Source organism: Thermobia domestica, chromosome 9, assembly GCF_964235325.1.
Source record: "Thermobia domestica chromosome 9, izTheDome1.hap1.1, whole genome shotgun sequence".
NCBI lineage: Eukaryota > Metazoa > Arthropoda > Insecta > Zygentoma > Lepismatidae > Thermobia > Thermobia domestica.
Genome location: NC_137462.1, coordinates 3,158,062 through 3,176,747, shown reverse-complemented (window position 1 = coordinate 3,176,747; position 18,686 = coordinate 3,158,062). Strand labels below are relative to the sequence as shown.

Sequence of the window (18,686 nt, the reverse complement as noted above, 5' to 3'; positions counted from 1 at the left end):
AGTTACTTATACTCGTATTCTCACATTTTCCCCTCGGGGCCGCGGTGGGTCAGTGACAGAGCGTTCATATCATCTTTAGTGCATGGGATCCTCGGTTCGATTCCAGCTTGCACCAAATGAACTTTGCGGTAAAGAAATACCGTGTGCGTAGGTTTTCTCAGGGCTCTCCCAGTTTCTTCATTCCACCAGTTTATTCCTTTTTTCATCACTGTCTTCTTTAGCGGCACGGGATAATTATGGGACCTAAAACTGAAATGTTTCATTTTAACTTTAAAAAAAAAAAGATTGAACCTAGGCTCCTATTAGTGAAGGTAGTACAATCGCTAATCCAAGACATAGGACAAGTATCTGTATAACACTGAGATGACTTTCTATTCCCCCCTCCCCCTTCTGCAAATTTCAAAATAAACAATAATGAAACTTCGGAATTAAATATTGTGTTTTCAATAAATACTGAAAATTAGATCATTTTATAAGAGAATGAAAGTAGACCGACGGATGACATCTCATAATGCTGAAATGAACGTTATTTTCTCTCTCGTGTTTCGAATCTGTTTCAAGTGGAAACTGAAGCTCACCAACTACGAAATTTAATTCCTGATACATCTTTAAAATATATCAATTGATATTTCATAACAACGCGTTTTCTTATCTATATATGATACATAAAAATGAAAGTCACTATGTTTATGATTTGGTATTTCTTGAACCACCCGACCGATCTTGATCAAATTTTCAACGTAGATGGGGTTCTGGCCTGGGATGGTTCTTATCATTTCACTTTGACGCTGCAACGTAGGGGAGGGGGAGATTTAAAAGATGATCGAAAATGACCAATATTTTTGTCGAATCTATAGTTTTCAGAGTCTCTGAGATGAACAGTGACACTTTCTGATGTCGTTTACATCCAGATTAACCCCTCTATATCCAAAATGAAATGTACTCTTCCCGCGCGAAGAACGGGTATTCTATTAGTATTATATATAAATTTTGGTAACAAATATATGTTGGAAAGTACTGGAAAATTATGTTAATCGATAAATAATTTCATAATCTAGCCTGTTTTTTTAATTGTAAATAGATGGGCAGAAATTTAAAATCTTATGGTATGCAAATAAAACAAATGGAGCGAGTGACGGTAATCAGAATTCAGTTTAACATTCTCCTCCGGAAAAAAAAAAAAAATAAAAAAACTGGTTGAAACCAATGCTCTTAAAGTACAGCAAAAATTTAAAATCCTACTCATCTTCACTGACCAAGAGCGCCCCTTGGCTTCGGCAAATGGGAGAGAACCTGCCTTCAAGTGGAATATACACGAACTCATTATTTGTGAGCATTAATTTTCTTTGTTCAGCTTTGCGTATACATGGTAAATGGTAAATCGCTCCGTGAAATTTTAGCTCAGAAGAAATTTATGGGAAGATCTGGAATACATCCGGTTTCGTGCAAACGCGTAAACTGGAGACGAACAACACAGTACAATTGGAATTTGAAATATATATATATATATATATATATATATATATATATATATATATATATATATATATATATTGAAACAAAAGATATAAGTAAAAACAAAGTTGTGTTTTAAAATTAAAAGTCAATGTGGAGGACTTTTATTATCGTAGACAGGATTATGTGTGTTTCTAAAAAGAAAAAGAAAGAAATGCAAGCTAGTGAAGAACTATAGAAGGTCATTGCTTCAAAAACGGAAGTAGACTCAGCACATCACAAGAAAACAATTCCCTCGAAAATGTTGTTATGAATGAATATGTATTACTATATGCATATAAACGTGGTAATATGTAGTAAATGTTGAATGAACGTGCAACTTGTAAACAAAATTGGCTTGGATTGATGAGTGAGCTGTCAGTGTGGGAAAACATACATATACGTACTCTATTTTCTTTTTAGTGCTTAATAGTGTAGTAACATAGTACACCGTGCCTTGGACACTCTTCTTTTGAACTTAACGGTTATGTCTTTTTTTTTTTTTTTTTTTTTTTTTTTTTGTAGTGTCTTAAAGCAGGGTTCCTACTAGTCAGTGAAGTCAGGGAGGTCAGTTGAAAACTCAGGGAAAAAGACTGGAAATCAGAAAAAATTTATAAAATACATTTTTTTTTTTTTTAACATTACTTGTACACCAATTTCAGGTTAATGATCACGGTATGGGACGTTGCTCAGATTTTTATGGGCGGCAAGAGGAATGTACATATGAGCAATTGATTATTATTTGTCTCTATAGAATAAATGATCTCATATAGAAATATTCACCGTCATTATTCCTTATTTATTTGCCAACGTCATCCAACACCTGTCATGAAAATCAGAGAATTTCCTGCCAACGGTCAGAGAGAAGTCAGGGAAATAATTTCCCCAGATCAATAGGAACCCTGTAAAAGGATTTTTTCCTTTCAACCTTTCAAAACCATATTCAGCCATGAATTAACATTTGCAGTGTCTCCCCCCCCCCTCCCTTTCCTAGTAGAGTGAGAAAAGTCATTCCCAGCTAGGATTATGGAACAAAAAACATCCCTTCCCCCAGAATTAAGTTTCGAAGAACAACTGGATCTTCAACTGAAGTCCGTGGAAACCAGCACACAGGGATAAAAATACCAGGACTATGAAAAACAAAGTACTCTGTCACTACTGCAAATAACCAAAATAACTATCTAAAGAACAAGAAGAAGAGAAGATTACTTTGAGTCCTTATCAGAAACATATCAATATGGTGGAGGAAAAAACTCAAATCACTAAAAGTTGGACAGGTAACAATAAATTATATTAGAAGCATCATGCTACGTTGTCTGCATCGTCAATCAAAATTAGAAGGCAGAGTCATGCAACTTCATCGTCAATCAAAATTAGAAGGCAGTCATTATTTTTTATTTGGTTCAGTTTTACCGAATGAGTACCTGCAATCAAAAATAATACCTTCAAATGAGTCCTTGGCAGAAGTTTGCCCATTTTTAAAGGGTCATTTACATTCAATTCTACTTCCCGATTTAAAAAAAATAAATGATGATTGGTATATGAAAGAAGAAACCTGAAATTTAAATTAAGAAATCGATTGAAATCAAAACATCAAGAAAAATTAGTTTTATTTAAAAATTCATGATTCTTTCTACCCTTCTCACACAGTGGAACAACCGCCATCAAATGAAAAATCTTGCTTAAATTTAATTTCAGTTTAGTGATATATTTTTTTTTTTTTCTTTCTTTCCTACATGTATATTTTCTAATGATCACTTACATTATAACCATTCGCTGTCGTTAAACAATCACAGTTATTTGTACTTCTAAAGAGAAATGACTCCCAGTGATTCCAGTTATCAGAAACTTTTTCTTAAATAGAAAATGTATTGCTTGCCTAACTCATAAGAATAGATTTATTTTCCGAAGTCACAGATATATTTATAAGTATATAAAATATAGCCTTGCAGTGCTTATTTATTTTTTTTATCTGTTTTAGAGAATCAAAGTGGCCGGGGAGAAACAGAGAAGCCACAATGTCAGAAGAAACCAACGAATTACTTCCAGAATTTTCTCCAGGACCTTTGGATGTGTATAGGAAACAAGCTTCATTTGATTGGAAGAAACTTAGAATTTTCATTGAAGACGAAAAGCTTTTAAAGTTTAAGGTATTTCTATTATGATATCCATTCAGATAAAATTTTCTTTTATTTCTGTGGATACCTAGATGCTAAATGATTTCTAAGAAGCTCACCAGTCCGTTCAGTTGATATTACAATGACTTAGGTGGAATTACAATTAATTGAAGAAAAATCGTGTGGACAGATTTTGAAGCACCACAAGTTTTATTGCTTTCCCGGGCATTTCTAATGTAATTTCTTATATTTTGAGAAGCATATATACATACACACAAACACACACTTAAAAAATTTAAAATATAAGTAGCTAAACCGCGCTCTGTACCCAGCGCATCATTCACATATGAGAATGAATCTCCTTGTCATTTCTCACAAGGGATCTGTACATGTTCCTTTACAGACACAGGTAAAGGATGCCTTAATGAAAATTGGCAAGGGGTATCATAAAGGGGATATTTTTTTCCATTATTGTTTCAATATCTCGCACCCTGTCTGCTTCCGGTTGGAGTTTCTAATTCATGTATGATCAGTATTTTCTTTCTTCTTGCATGCATTATCTAATAAGCAAATACATTACATACAAAATTAATTATAATCTCAGTTATGTATGGTATTCATTGGGCAAAACACTCCAAAGAATAAAAATCCATTAAACTGGAGAAATGGTTATCTTTCGTTTTTCAGTATCATTTGGACATGAAACAAATGCCGGAGAGATATACTAACCCCGTATACAAATGTGTGGTGTTGGAATGTATAACTTACAGGATAAAATGCTTTACCTTTTAAAATTTCAATACTTACAGTGTACCCATAAAATATGTAATAAAGAAATAACGGCCGTTTTTTAAAAATATTCAAATAGAACTGAAAAATCTACACAACATTTGCAATCGATCAGTGAAAACGGCATCTTTCTAGAGCTTGTGGTTTCCGAGATATTGTCGCAAGAATTGGCCCCAAACATATAAACATATAGATAAATACATACACGCTAAAAGTATAAAGTAAATAAGGTTTTAATTTTTTTTTCTTGTAGTTGGAATTAATTGAACTTACGTAAGAAAAATTATTGTCAAAGAATGTACCATACATAAAATTTATTTTCTTTTTCAGATGAAAATTTGGCGAGCATTGGAAAGTGATCCTATATTTCAGCATGGGACATCCACTCCGTCATTGGAAGAGTATAGACGCCTAACAGTACTACGAATGTATCGGTTAAAAAAGTTAGATCTTCTACCAATGGAAGAATTTTTAGACGATTTACGGAAAGTAAGATATTTGATTAGAAATTGAATTTTCGAATAGAACTTATTCGAAATGCTACGAATTGCGCTGACAAAATTCAGTCGCCAGTGCTTCATTCATTGATAGGTACCCTATATAATATTTAATTGTTGTTGTAATTAAACAGTTTTATGGGATCTGTCTTTAAGCGTGTTTGTAATGAGCTTCTAAGTTTATGATCAAGAAAATCATACAACGCACTAGAAAGGAGCAAATGTTGGTCTTGAGTATTCTTAATACATATTGTATGAAAAATGTTTTCACATCAAATTCTTACTTTGCTTCTGAAGGTATTGTCAAAACGATATAGTAAGTGATGAGTGACAAAGAGAAATATATCGGACGTGTAAAATACGACTTGCCAATAGTACGGTTTTCAAAACACCATAGTAAAATAAAACAGGCAAGTTACAGATAAATTACTTACAGAAACTCTGGAATGCATATTAACTATCTAAAGCGAATAGTAACTTCTTACCTGAAACATCCAGCAACATGCAAGTCTTGCAAACGATTTTGGGGTATTACTTCTTCCTTCCTTAATGCCGGCGGACTAAGTTCTTACCTGGTTAATCCTAACTACTATTGGCACGAAAACAGTCCTTACTTTTATGTTCCTTTTTATTCCTCAAAGGGGCTATCCGGTTTGCCATAAGAACCAGACTGTCACGTGATCAGGTCAAACGTCACGTTGCGTGCCAAATCGAATCTGGAAATTTCAAATCCGATGTGAGACATTTCAAGCACGTAACTTCCACGTGGGGCACTCTGGGTAATTCGCAGAAGATCTATATACTTTATCATTATTATTAATTTTACTCAAACAACTTGACGTTTGACAATGTTCTATCCATATTTACATTACATGAAATACATGTTTTTAAGCTCTTCGTTAAGTCTTTGCAATAAGCTTTTAATTAGCCATGTGCTTTTTATAGTTTGTGAGATATGTGAACTTCATTTTTTTTCCCATTAATTTTCCATTGAATTCAATGTTCATGTTTAGTGCTTTCTGACTGTGTTCCATCCACTCTGTTTTGAGTTCAGAGGATACCAAAACATGATACGTAATCAAATGCAGTTGAGTTAGTTTCTCTAGTCGCTGCCTTAACTTAGATTTTGGGGGAAATATTATTCTGGCAACACTGTATTTCTATGGATGGTAACACTGGAAATTCTTCAGTTTCATATTTTCTATTGTAGAATAACATTATCTATGATTGTGGTAAGTTTCATTTCATTACCTCCTTTCACTTCTGAAAAACAAACAAGAAAACTGGTAAGTTTTGTATTATTTTTAGTATGTTAGACTCTCAACATGTTTATCAGGTTACTCGGGAAAAATAAGAAGACATACGCCGTGTTCAAATTACACGTTTTCAGACTCAATTTAGTAGTATACGGAACATACATATTTTTATTGGCATTTTTATTTACTTTCCGTCTCTATCTCTATTACCTATTAGTAGCTTAAGTTTTTATTGTTTTGACAATGCTTTTAGAAAATGTAATTCAGTGAAAACCAAATCTTGACATCCAAGAAGCATCCAAGTTATCCGAAACGAAGTTTTATTGTTCCAACCTCTTTAGTATTAGATCGTATTTATAAAAAATGAGTAATTATCGTTCAGGAGTCTTTCGTTTGGTTTTTCTTATATTGAAAAACTACTGAACACCAAGTCTCGATTGTGCATAGATTGCCTGACGTTGTCTTAAGTTAGAGTAATGATATTCACTTGGTATACGTGTGTTATTTAGTAATTGCCGGGAACTTTGATCATCTTCTTTCTTATCATCATAGGTATTCTGCCATTATTGGCAGGTCACGTGCTGCAACTGAGAAGCTTCCATGCTCCATGGTCTTCCGCTAACCTCTTCGTATGTTTTTTCTGTTTTTATATCGTCCATTAATTGTAGTCTCTTTCGCACCCTCCCTCTCTTTCCTGCCACAATACCCTCTAGTACGTCCCTCATGATACATTTCCTTCTTCTCCAATGCCCCAACCTGTTTATCTTCCTCTTCTTAATAATATACAAAATTGTTCTCTTCTCCCCTACCATTTCTAAGACCCTCTCATTCGCTCTCCGCTCGATCCAGCTAATTCTCTCTATTTTTCTCCACACTCACATTTCGAAAGTTTCTAGTCGTTTCTCATCAGTTTTGAGTAATGTCCATGTTTCTGACACCTATAGCATAATACTCCACACTAAGCATTTTATGAGTCTTTTTCTCAACTCTTTATTCAAGGTCCCACAAAATAGTATTTTTTTCCTCCTAAAGGCTTCTTTCGCTATTCCTATCCTTGCTTTTATTTCACCTTCACACTTCATATCTTTACTAATAATATTACCCAGGTATCGAAACCTAGTCACCCGTTCTATTTTCTCCCCTTCTACTTCTATATTTGACCCCTTCGTTCCTATCACAATGGCTTTTGTCTTTCTAACACTTTTCATCCTGTATTCTTCACAGCCCTTACCCAAGATTTCTATCATCGTATTACTTTTCTCTTCAAATTCTGCAACAAGCGCTATATCATCTGCAAACCGTATACATCTAATCGTTCTATCTCCTACTGAAATGTCGTCTTCATTTTGTAGGCTCTTGTTCACTAGCTTCCTCAGCGAACATCAAGCTCATAACATCTCGTGGCTTCCATCGTTGTGGTATAGAAGTTGTAATAAAAAAATATATATACAAATACCGTAATATTATCAGCAACAGAAGTTAAGTTCTTAAAAATTTGAACTTTCACAAAATCACTCTGAAATTTTTCGTGATATTACTCGAAACTTCCCTGAATTGTGCAACGTTTGCCACCTTAAGGTTATCAACAGTGATTATCAGCTTCTTTTCTAGTTGTGAATAACGTGATGAATTCAATACACTTTTTACTGTTTTTGGCCTACACATACTAATACTCCATTCTTTCATTTTTTATACGATAAATTTGCTGGCATACCTTTACTAATTATATTACATAAAGCACTAATTAGAAGTCCATAATTATAATACTAGAAAAAGGAATAAAATTGAAAAAGACAATGTTAATTGAATCACCTATATATAAAGTATAATATCGCTCAAACTTACAATAGACTGCCCCCCAAAATGAAGGATACAAAATCAGGCCCATTATTTAAAAAAGAAATTAAAAAATACTTTCGGAATAAATATGTTGAATAAAGCATAATTTAAGTTATAATAATGAAAATCTTACTTATTCTCGTAATCTGAGCTAGTGAACATTGGGACTATATAATTCTCATTCTTAGAGCTCCTTGGTGGCTAAGCGGTTAGCGGACGCGCCTTTGGTGTGGGAGAACCGGATTCGATTCCCGGCAGGAGCTCATGTGGTTCGAATTCTACGTTACTCAGTAGGTCCACGTCTCGTATAGCCTTATTGCTAAACGGGGCGTTAAACTCAAAATCAACTCAACCCAATTCTCATTTATTGCTTTTCAATCTTCAATACCTGTTAATATACCATATGGGGATTACAGAGTAACCGATTCATTTTAGTAAAACATAAAATGTTGGAAATCTCCAGAGTATTGATTTCTCTTTAAATAATTATCATCAAATACAATGAAGGAAATTTGGATATCCATTGCGTTGGGTATTTTTGTCTCCATTTTTCCCATGTTGTTTTCTTTCTCTCTTTTTCAATTGTGTAAAAAAAATCTGTATTGTTGTCCATGATTCATCGTGTAGTCCTCAGCAGGACCAATTAATTAGCAACCCATCAACATCCATTTTAAAATTTAATTGGTATAACTCAAATTAAATTTTGGCTGTCTCTTCTGGCCATCCCGCCAGCTTCACAATTCATGTGACAATTACTTAGTGATAGACGTATACCAAGATTAGTCCAAATGAATATTGTAATAGTTCGTCAGTTTAGTTTCTTAAGTTCTTACAATATTGATATTACTGTGTGGACTTTCATATCCAAGGATAATATATTTTACAGTCAAGATTTATAGATAAATACTAAATAGTATCGTCGTTCAGTAATGAACATAAGTGCCAAAAGTCATGGGATAGCGGTGGGGAACTAGTTGACGTTGTGGGAACATCGCGGAAAAAAGGTCGAAGCAGTTTCAGAGCTATAAGTTGTGAGCCCAGGTATGAATTATTGGCGTTTGAGCGCAAGATGATTTTGGTGCTAGACGAATGGAGCATTCGATTTCGGATGTCGTCCAGAGATTGAACTTTCCCACTCCACAATTTCAAGCGTGAACTATGAGCACCACATGGAAGCATTACGACCCATCAGGGACACCGCAGTAGCCGCCCGCATGTGCTGAATGACCGTGTCTGGCCATGTCTGGGTGGACTGGGCCGTGCATATAGACAAGTAACAGTGCGTGAATTGACAGCGAACAAATGCAGGACGTTCCAGTAACTTGTCTCACTGGTCAGTGCAGTGCAATTTGGTCTTTATGAGGAATTGTAGCCACAGACCGACGCGAATGTCGCTACCAGAGATGGTCATCCTCCCTCATTTTGCCCTCATGAGGGCCACCTTCACCCTCATTTTAGTAGTTGAGGGTGAGGGCGATAAATTAATTGAGGGTGAGTGTGAGGGAGGGTGAGCGTGAGGGCATCAATGGAGGGTGTGTGAGGGAGGGTGAGTGTGAGGGCGTCAATGGAGGGTGAGTGTGAGGGAGGGTGAGGGGAGGGCGTCAATGGAGGGTGAGTGTGAGGGAGGATGAGGGGAGGGCGTCAATGGAGGGTGAGTGTGAGGGAGGGCGAGTGTGAGGGCATCAATGGAGGGTGAGTGTGAGGGGAGGGCGTCAATTGAGGGTGAGGGAGGGTTAGGAAAAATGACCATCTCTGGTCGCTACTAACCGCTGAACATCGAAAGCGGTGGTTCACATGGGACGTAGATTGGGCCTTAGAGAACCAGCAACGTGTAACGTAGTTAGAAGAGTCACGTATCCAATTGGTACGCGCAGAGACCATAAAACTAAGTTGTCAACAAGACACTCTCTAAGCTAGTGAAGGCTCCGAATGGTTTGGGACATGTTTACATGGCATGGTTTGGTTCCGCTTGAGCCGGACATTGACGGTCATCGCTATGTCCAGCTATTTTGTGCCCGTCTACAGCCACTTTTGACTACTTGTACTTTTCAGAATGACAATGTGTCATGTCAGCAGACTGCAATGGCGCGACTGGTTTGTGGAACATTCTGGTCACTTCCAACACATGATTTAACACGATAGAATTTGGGACTTGAACTTTATCGAGCACACATGGGATATCATTGAATAGACCATTCCTTCCTAGGATACTCCACTTGTAGAAACTACCGAATTGTGGACAGCAATCAAGGCTGCATGGGTGCACATTCCTCCAGCGAACTATCATCGACTCGTCGCGTCCCTGATACGTTTGTTTTTGCTGCACTTCACCATGTTGTAGAAGGTCCCACACGTCATTAGGTTGTTATCCCATAACTTTTGGCATTTAAGTGTAAATAATCACAGCGTCTTGTTTGCTTATAAATACAATTTTTATCTATATAATGTAATGTTCTGATTACTATAACATTTTTTATATATTACAGGCCTTTACGTACGGTAGTACTCTGATGCAGTATGATGTATCATTAAGTATGAAGCTTGGGCTTACTTTTTCATACTATGAGAATGCCATCCAATCAATGGGAAGTGAAAGACACTTTCACTTCCTGAATAAATCTCAGAATCTGGAGGTAAATGAGGATGCAATTCAGAATATGAATGGTAATCAGAACAGTGCAATTCTTTTCCGTTTGATGAGACGCTAGTAGAAAGTTGTGGGGATTGACGCGAAAAGAACGTAGTTTTGTTGTAAAATTTATTGATGCCAAAAATTAGGTAATTCCTTGTTGTGTTACTAACATGCGGTTGTGGGCTGATTTAGCAGTACAAAGGTTTCCTACATAATCCAGATTTTCTTATACTTTCCTTGTACAACGAAACAAACAAACAAAAACAAAAAAAGTACTTGTAGTAGAAATGAAAAAGTTATTTTCTACTTCAGTACATGTTTTGTAAATAATATCTGACACTTGTTCACAACTTTCGAATGATCCAAATTCTATACGAGTTATTGAAAACTGTTTTACAATTAGCCAGTTGATTGATTCCAAGTTATTGGTAAACATCTAAGAAGTGGCTGCCCATATTTGCTCCCGTCATACACTGTTCCTTTATTCTTGCTTTTATTCACTCACACTCGTAGGGATCGTTCAGTTAACAGGTTCACTCTAGTATCTCAATCTCATTTACTTGTATTTGGAAATACAGGTTGGACCTTAAGTCACATGACAAAAATGGGTTGAAAATTAATTTATATTAAATAGAAAACTATGAAATTATTACCAGTTGTTTCATAATTTTAAACTAGATTACCTAAATCAGGTGTCCAAAATTACCTTTGGGGGCTTAGTGGTAGGACACTTACCTCTGGTGTTTGGGGTCCCTGGTTCGATCCCCGGTCTAGTAAGTTTATAGGGGGCAACATCATGTCAGTGTTGTTTCTCAGAATACTCCGATTTCCTTCTACTTTCTCATTCCACCAAGTCTTACATAATCATTCACTTGCTGTAATCATCGTCTCCCTTAGCTTAAAGAGCATAATCATGGGACGTTAGACTGAAAGATTTCATTTCATTATATGTTCAAAGTGACCTCTATTATCCTGAATGCACAAACAAATTACTTTTTTAACACAGAAAAACATATTACATCACTAGTGTTGTTGGATGATGATAACTTATCAATTCAGAAGATGTACATTCTGTGAAATGCTCTAGATCGTTTTTTTTTCTTTCTTTCTTCAGAAAAAATCACATTTCATTATTTCCCAGATATAACAGCTGGACAGACAACTTGATCACATCTTGACGACCATCACTTTGAAATTCGAACAGATGTACATTCATGTCCAAAATTATTGTCGCATGTCTATAAATATGTTGTAGGAATATAATTTGATAACAAATCCGCCAGGTATTTCTTATGTTAATAGGTATATAATCGGCAAAGGCATGTATATGGCATATTTCATGTGAAAAGAGCAGTAAATAAGAACAATTAAACGAAAATAAAACTTTCTTGTCCATTTAGTAACATTTAGTTTTACTCATTCTAATTTTCGTATTTATAATTCTTTTCCTGTGAAATTTACCACAAATATACATTTCCCGATTATACACATAGTATCAGTATTAAAAGTACCCTGCAAAATCATTATCAAATTATTATATTCTTACAAGAAGACAGTTATAGACATGGGACAATCGTTTTGGACATGAGTGTACATCTGTGACAATTTCCTGTTCTTGTGAACTTAATTACCAATGCAGCAAGGTATAAATCCTTTATATAATCACTCCTTACAACGTATTATTCACGACCTATGTACTGTCACGAAATACCATAATTATGGTTTGAACGTGTTGTTTATGTTAGTCAGCTACTACTACTCCACTCAACTGAGAACAGAAAATTGATAATGTCAAGCGACTTATGGACCACGCTGTATAATCTTCATTTTTTCTTTCTGTCAGGAAGCCACTGAAAAGAAAATTATGTGACTTCAAATTATAATGTCTCTAAACCTGAATAAAATGCACGTTTTCTTCTCCATTTCTTGTATTATTCAGCACATTTTGAGAACTGTAGTATTGTGTTATTTCGACTTCATCTGTTTCAATACTTTAACTCAGTTCTTTTAGATTACGTTCATCAACAGCCCAGTTGAAGTATTGAATCCATCTGTGTACTGTTAAAATTTTAGCACGGTAAGAGCGCTTATCTCTGGTACGTGGGGTCCCTGCTTCAATTCTCAGCCCAGCAAGTTTGTGGTGAACGATATCATGTCTATGGGTTTTCTCGGGGGTACTCCTGTTTCCTCCCATTTTCTCATTCCACCATCATTCACGTGCTTTAATCATAGTCTCCCATAGCGTAAAGGCATAACATGGGACATTAAACTGGAAGATTTCATTTTTTAAAATTTTACTCATGATTGCATCTTTTATTAGAGCACGTCACATTACAACCATTCAGTTTGACTTTCCTATCAACCTAGGAATTGTTGAGACTTCTGACCCTCTATTGTAATTTCGTCATAAAACGGTTTGCCTTTATATCATAGTATATAGCTCTAAATAGTATTTATTATATATCATTGTGACACACGTACGCATATTAAACATTGGAGTATAATATATATAGTGTATTCCAATTTTTTCTTAGAGTATCGATTCTTTTCACCTAATTTGGAATTAATTAAATTAAGGGAAAAAGCTTTTCGATTTACATCATAACTCAACAAATAAGGTCACAACTTAGTGGAAGAGAATTGGATTTTCTTTGCGTATTGGTCTGTATTGTCATATAGTCAGAACAAAGTTGCAAAAAGCTTTGGGTGTCTGGTTAGCTGCAAATCACCCACAAATACTGACAAGCATTTTTCGGATGACAAAAGTCATTTTGTGAATAACACAGTATATGGCGGCATTTACCAGGTCATTCGTCTATGTGACAGTTCTGACTAAGAGAAACATAGACTAGAATAAAAATACATTCAAGAGAGGCAAAAGCTCAGGATCCAGTCCTGACGTCGATGTGTTTTTTTAAGAGAACACAACATAATGTCCGTTGGGCAAACAGATCACCCCTATGCAGGCGACGTACCACTGTGGAGCGTGAGATTGAGCACCGTCCAGTCTTCTTAAATATGTTTGCAGTTGCACCCGCTGTTTGACACGATCCCATTTTGCCTGTTGTACAATGTAGTTATCGTTCCCTACTGTAGTTGACCGTGGTCGGTCGCCACATCTTCGCAAAGCATTGCCTATGGTTCGGAACGCTCTCCATGCACGTGAAACAATTCTGTGGGTTATACCAAACTCTAGGGCCACTCTCGTAACATTTCGTCCTTCTTCCAGTTTCCCAATGATTCTTCCCCGTGTGAAGTCACTCAAATGTTGTCTCCTAGCTATGTTATGAGTGACACTACCACGGTGCACTTGAACAATTCTCTGACAGATACAAATTGTCTCATTCCTTTCATTCCACTACGTCTTTTTGAGGAAGCAGGGCCATTTGGCGCCATGGTCTCACTGACTTCATACCATGCGACATATTTATTTCTGTGCACTGTGGAAGACATCTGGCAATATGTTGCCGGGCTTTCATTGAATTTCATCTACTATACAATAGTTCGTTACTTCATCTATCTCGTCCTTAAGTTTTGAACACTAGTATATATATATATAAAGTCCTTTTAGGGTTTTCAGGGAACATTGTCGATCAATGTTAGTTAATGCATTCATTTAGTCATGTCTGTAGAATGTTGCTCGATTTTTTTTTCTTTTCAATATGCTAACAAAATTCACTCAATACTAAATATATGAATTCGGGTGTTGCGTTATAATTCGTAGGCTGTACATACCGTGAAATCAGCTTGCTTTTGTGTCAATCCCTTCAACTGAAAAAGAGAACTTTTGTTGCTTGTTTTAAAATTAACTATAAAAGGTAATACATTGCACTGTACTTCTTACTTTCGTTTTTGTTTTTTGTTGTTGTAGACTTTTACATACAGTAGTACTTTGATGCAGTATGATCCATCTCTAAGCATGAAACATGTTCTCACTTTTACATACTACGAGAATGCTATCCTGGCCATGGGCAGTGAAAGACATTATAAATTTCTAACACAGTTAGAGCGTTTAGAGGTAAATAATTGAGAGATGTTATGGTTATGTCCTGTAGCTGAAAGTTACATTTTTTTTTCAGTCTTAATTAAATATAATTATGGCATGACATAAATTTTTTTTGTGGCTTTTTATACGCTTTTAATACCTTTCTAGTCACTATTTGATTTAAAAAATACATGTTTTTATATACCCTGCCGCTCAAAAGTTTTCGAACACCCCGGACTTTTGTAACCATTTACTGTCATCCTATTATTTTGCACGAGATATTTACCGCCCTGCATCAGACGTACTCCGGCCTATAGCATCAAATTTAACGACAGTTGAATCGAGGTCTGAGAAGTACTGCAGATGATATGTCAAATCATAATTATTAAAATTGAAACCCAAAAAGAATTTGATATAGATATTGCATAGTATAGACAAAAGTGTGGAAGGTGAAGCAAGATATTAGTTTTGTTTGGAAAGTGTAGACATAGAGGGTCAATGCAGTGACAAAATTTAAAAAAAAAAAAAAAAAAAAAAATCCTTTTCCAAATTTTGCAGTTATCTATACTTTATAGATATGTTGGCTATAAAAAAAGAAAAACTAAAAACGCCATTATTTGAAAAATGTTTACGACGTGAATATACGTTCTTCTCTGCTCAATTGTCGCTCGGTGCAAGCGTATATATAATCCTCGTCGTTACTGTCAACGAGGCAAAACTGGAGCATACCAAACCATCGTAAACACTTTTCAACGTATGGTATTTTTGGCGTTTTAAACGTTAGCATGTCAACAAGCTATAAAGAACTGCAAAATTTAGAAAGCTACTTTCTGTTTCAAATTTTTGTCACTACATTGACCCTTTATATCTACACTTTCTTAACAAAACTAATATCTTGCCTCAGTTGCCACATTTTTGTCTTACTATGCAATATCTATATCAAATTATCTATTTTGGTTTCAATTTTAAGAGTTATAATTTGACATATCATCTGCAGTATCTCCCAGACCTCGATTCAACTGTCGTCAAATTTGATGCTATAGGCAGGAGTACCTCTGATGCAGGGCTGACAAAGTTCTCGTGCAAAATAACAAATAGGATCGCAATAAATGCTTACAAAAATCCGGGGTGTTCAAAAACTTTTGAGCGGTATTTAGAGGGTAATGTATTTTTCCTATAAAGTTTGGCGATTGGGTCAAATGTTTATGATCGAAAAATACCAAGTCCGTTCGTTTTCTCGGATTATTCCGATCCCCACCTAGCTTGTCACATCATCGTCTTTAGCCTGTAGGAATATAATCATATGAGTTTGAACTTTCCAGTAGTTGTCAGATGAGAAAGATAGCTAATTACAGTGTAGAAAGAAGAAGACGTTTTTCTTATGTCATATATCTACGCAGACGATGTTTGTTACATAATTACTAAAATCGTGCTAAGATCAGAAAGAAAAGATCACTACAATAGAAAAAAATGTCGGATTTATTCTGCTAGTGTTTCTTAACGGTTTGTCTTAATTTCTCATAGTATATTCTGCAAATACATAAACTAGTATTCCTAATCCTGTTGTAGTAATCGCAATCACTTCAGTAATTGGATACAGTAAATTGGAAACTTTCCCCACTCATAATTGTACTGAGATTAAAACACAACAGTCTTTCTCCTTAGTTCTAGTGAAGTACTCTCATCTTGTCTACATTGAATTACTTTTGTTATACAGGGTGTCCATAACCTTTTGGGTCAAATTTATACAGGTGATAGAGGGATCCAATATACGTATCTATAGTATGCGACAGAACATAACCAAATTTTTCCTCGAAGGTCAAGATCTAAGAGTTTACTTCTCCCTACCATAAATCCTTCATTGTAACTAGATTTCGGCGTTGCTGCTCTAACTTAGGTAGAACTGTAGAAAGTTCTCAGTATGGCTAACCCCATTACTGTTGTCATAGTAGCATCGTACAGCGTTTGTTCCGTCTGGCATTTTTAGCTTTTACAGCGTGATTGAAGAACATACATTTCGGTAGCTAGGCTTTGCAATCAGCCCACATCATGTGACAATATATGAAAGCTATTTTATTCTATTTTGTTCAGCTTAAAACACAAATTACTTTGATGTAAATTATGTCGGGAAGTATGCAAATATTATCGAATAGAACAAAACTTCTCTACTCCCGATCCAAGCTTTTGCATTATGTTTTTCCCATAAATGACGTAAAGGCAATGCGGGGTATACTTCCTTAGATCTTCCACTTCGAGCACTTCGTAAAGGAATAGCAACTCAGTTTGAAAACCGAGATCTTCCTATCTCGAATATTTTCAATGCGTAGCTGATGGTTGTAGTATTGCGACATTGGACAGGCACAGCCTCTCATGGACCGTAGATCCAGGGAGTCAGTTTAGTACTATCTATATTTCCTAGCTAATTTCCTCACTATTTCAATATGCATTTATTATTTTATTGCCAACGTCTTAGCCATTGGAATATCACTCCCCGTAAGATCAGCGAAGGCAAGCAGTCCTGGGTCTGGTCAGATCGTACTCATCAGACGGTGTTGGAGCTGCGGCGTCCACCCAGCGTCGTCAGTTCAATTGAAAGCTACTTGAAAGAAAAAAGTAGCGAACTGCAGTCCAGGAAGGCGAGGATAGCCGATCGGTTGACAACACATCACCCCATAGGAATGAGTGCCTTAAGTCCAGGCCTTCTAAGGGCTGTTGCGCCAGGAGTTTAGTTATCGTTATTATTATTATTGCTAATAATAATAATAATATTAGTAATAAGCTTAATAAAGATTCTGTCTGTCTGCTCTGCTCGTAAGTACATTATTTCTAACTTTATGATATAATTAGACAGGTCAGTAATTGATCAGTTTCTTTCTGTGATTCATCACGTGTGTAAAAACTGGACAAACTACAAATTAGGGTACTACACACAGGAAATTAATAATAATAGCTTTATTACTCAGATATTAACCTGCATACATTAATAAATATGAGAATCTAGATACTTAATGGAATGCTTTTTAACCATTTTTTTTTTACAGAAAAAAGTTTTAAATTGTCATTATAGACAGATGGCCTGTCGAATAATAATAATAATAATAATAATAATAATAATAATAATAATAATAATAATAATAATAATAATAATAATAATAATAATAATAAAGTTGCCCCGGGACATTGAACAAAGTTATCGTGTATTGCAAAATGTTTTTGATAGAGACAAGGATCATGTTGTCATCGAGATAGATCAATCGTCCTCAGAAAGTGAGGAAAACGAAAACGAGGACATGTTTTAAACTCTTTAAGTGTTAAATTCCAATTGTTTATTTTATCTATTTGTGTGAGAATTTTCAAAATAATATTCAGCCAGGTCTGATATAGTGCTTTATGTGAGATTGATTCTAAATTGCATGAAGGGCATAAACAAGAAATAATAATAATAATAATAATAATAATAATAATAATAATGCTATTTATAAAATACTAACATTAGTGCATTACGTTAACTCCTAATAGTAAATCACGTTCATGCTCATTGCAATAATATAATGCAATAATTTAGATTTGAGCATTTATGTTTATGTATCCGCAAGTTCGTTGATTGGTTAATAATAATAATAATAATAATAAAAAGTGAATGCAAACAATTAGAGGTCTTAATTAAGTATGATTTAAATCTATAATTAGTGCTTGAACTTTTCGGGTAAACAGTACCTGCCCGTTACCCATTGCGTTTGGTTCACTCGATCCTTAGACCTGATAAACCCGTTTGACCCGTGTTTCGCCTGTTTGGACCGTTTGACCCGATAGACTCGTTATGTGTTCGTACATGACAATTAAAACAATTTGTGTTACAATAATAAAGTGAAACAATACACCATTTACAACAATGACAGATTAAGCTTGTTTTCATAAAAACGGAGTTATCAGGCCAACTCTATTCATAGGGGTCAATCAGGCAAACCCGATTCATATGAGTAAAAATACAATATCGGTCCAACGGGCGGTCCAGGATCGATTCTATTTTCCGAGCATTACCGAAAATGCGGAGTGGCCCGAAACGGCTCGGACGTA

General features: G+C 35.4%; 1 protein-coding gene across 4 annotated transcripts in view; it reads left to right on the top strand.

Moving 5' to 3' along the window:
- Window positions 1-18,686, top strand: part of LOC145694337 (peroxisomal acyl-coenzyme A oxidase 3-like) — a 91,828-nt gene that overhangs the window by 39,431 nt on the left and 33,711 nt on the right. For 3 of the 4 annotated variants that reach the window (XM_081770453.1, XM_081770456.1, XM_081770455.1), the window contains exons 2-4: window positions 3,476-3,644; window positions 4,731-4,889; window positions 10,479-10,625. In XM_081770453.1, coding sequence (XP_081626579.1) covers window positions 3,476-3,644; window positions 4,731-4,889; window positions 10,479-10,625 — 475 coding nt within the window. Of the gene's footprint in view, window positions 1-3,475; window positions 3,645-4,730; window positions 4,890-10,478; window positions 10,626-14,495; window positions 14,643-18,686 lie in introns of all 4 variants that reach the window. The other variant, XM_081770454.1, reaches the window with a different exon arrangement.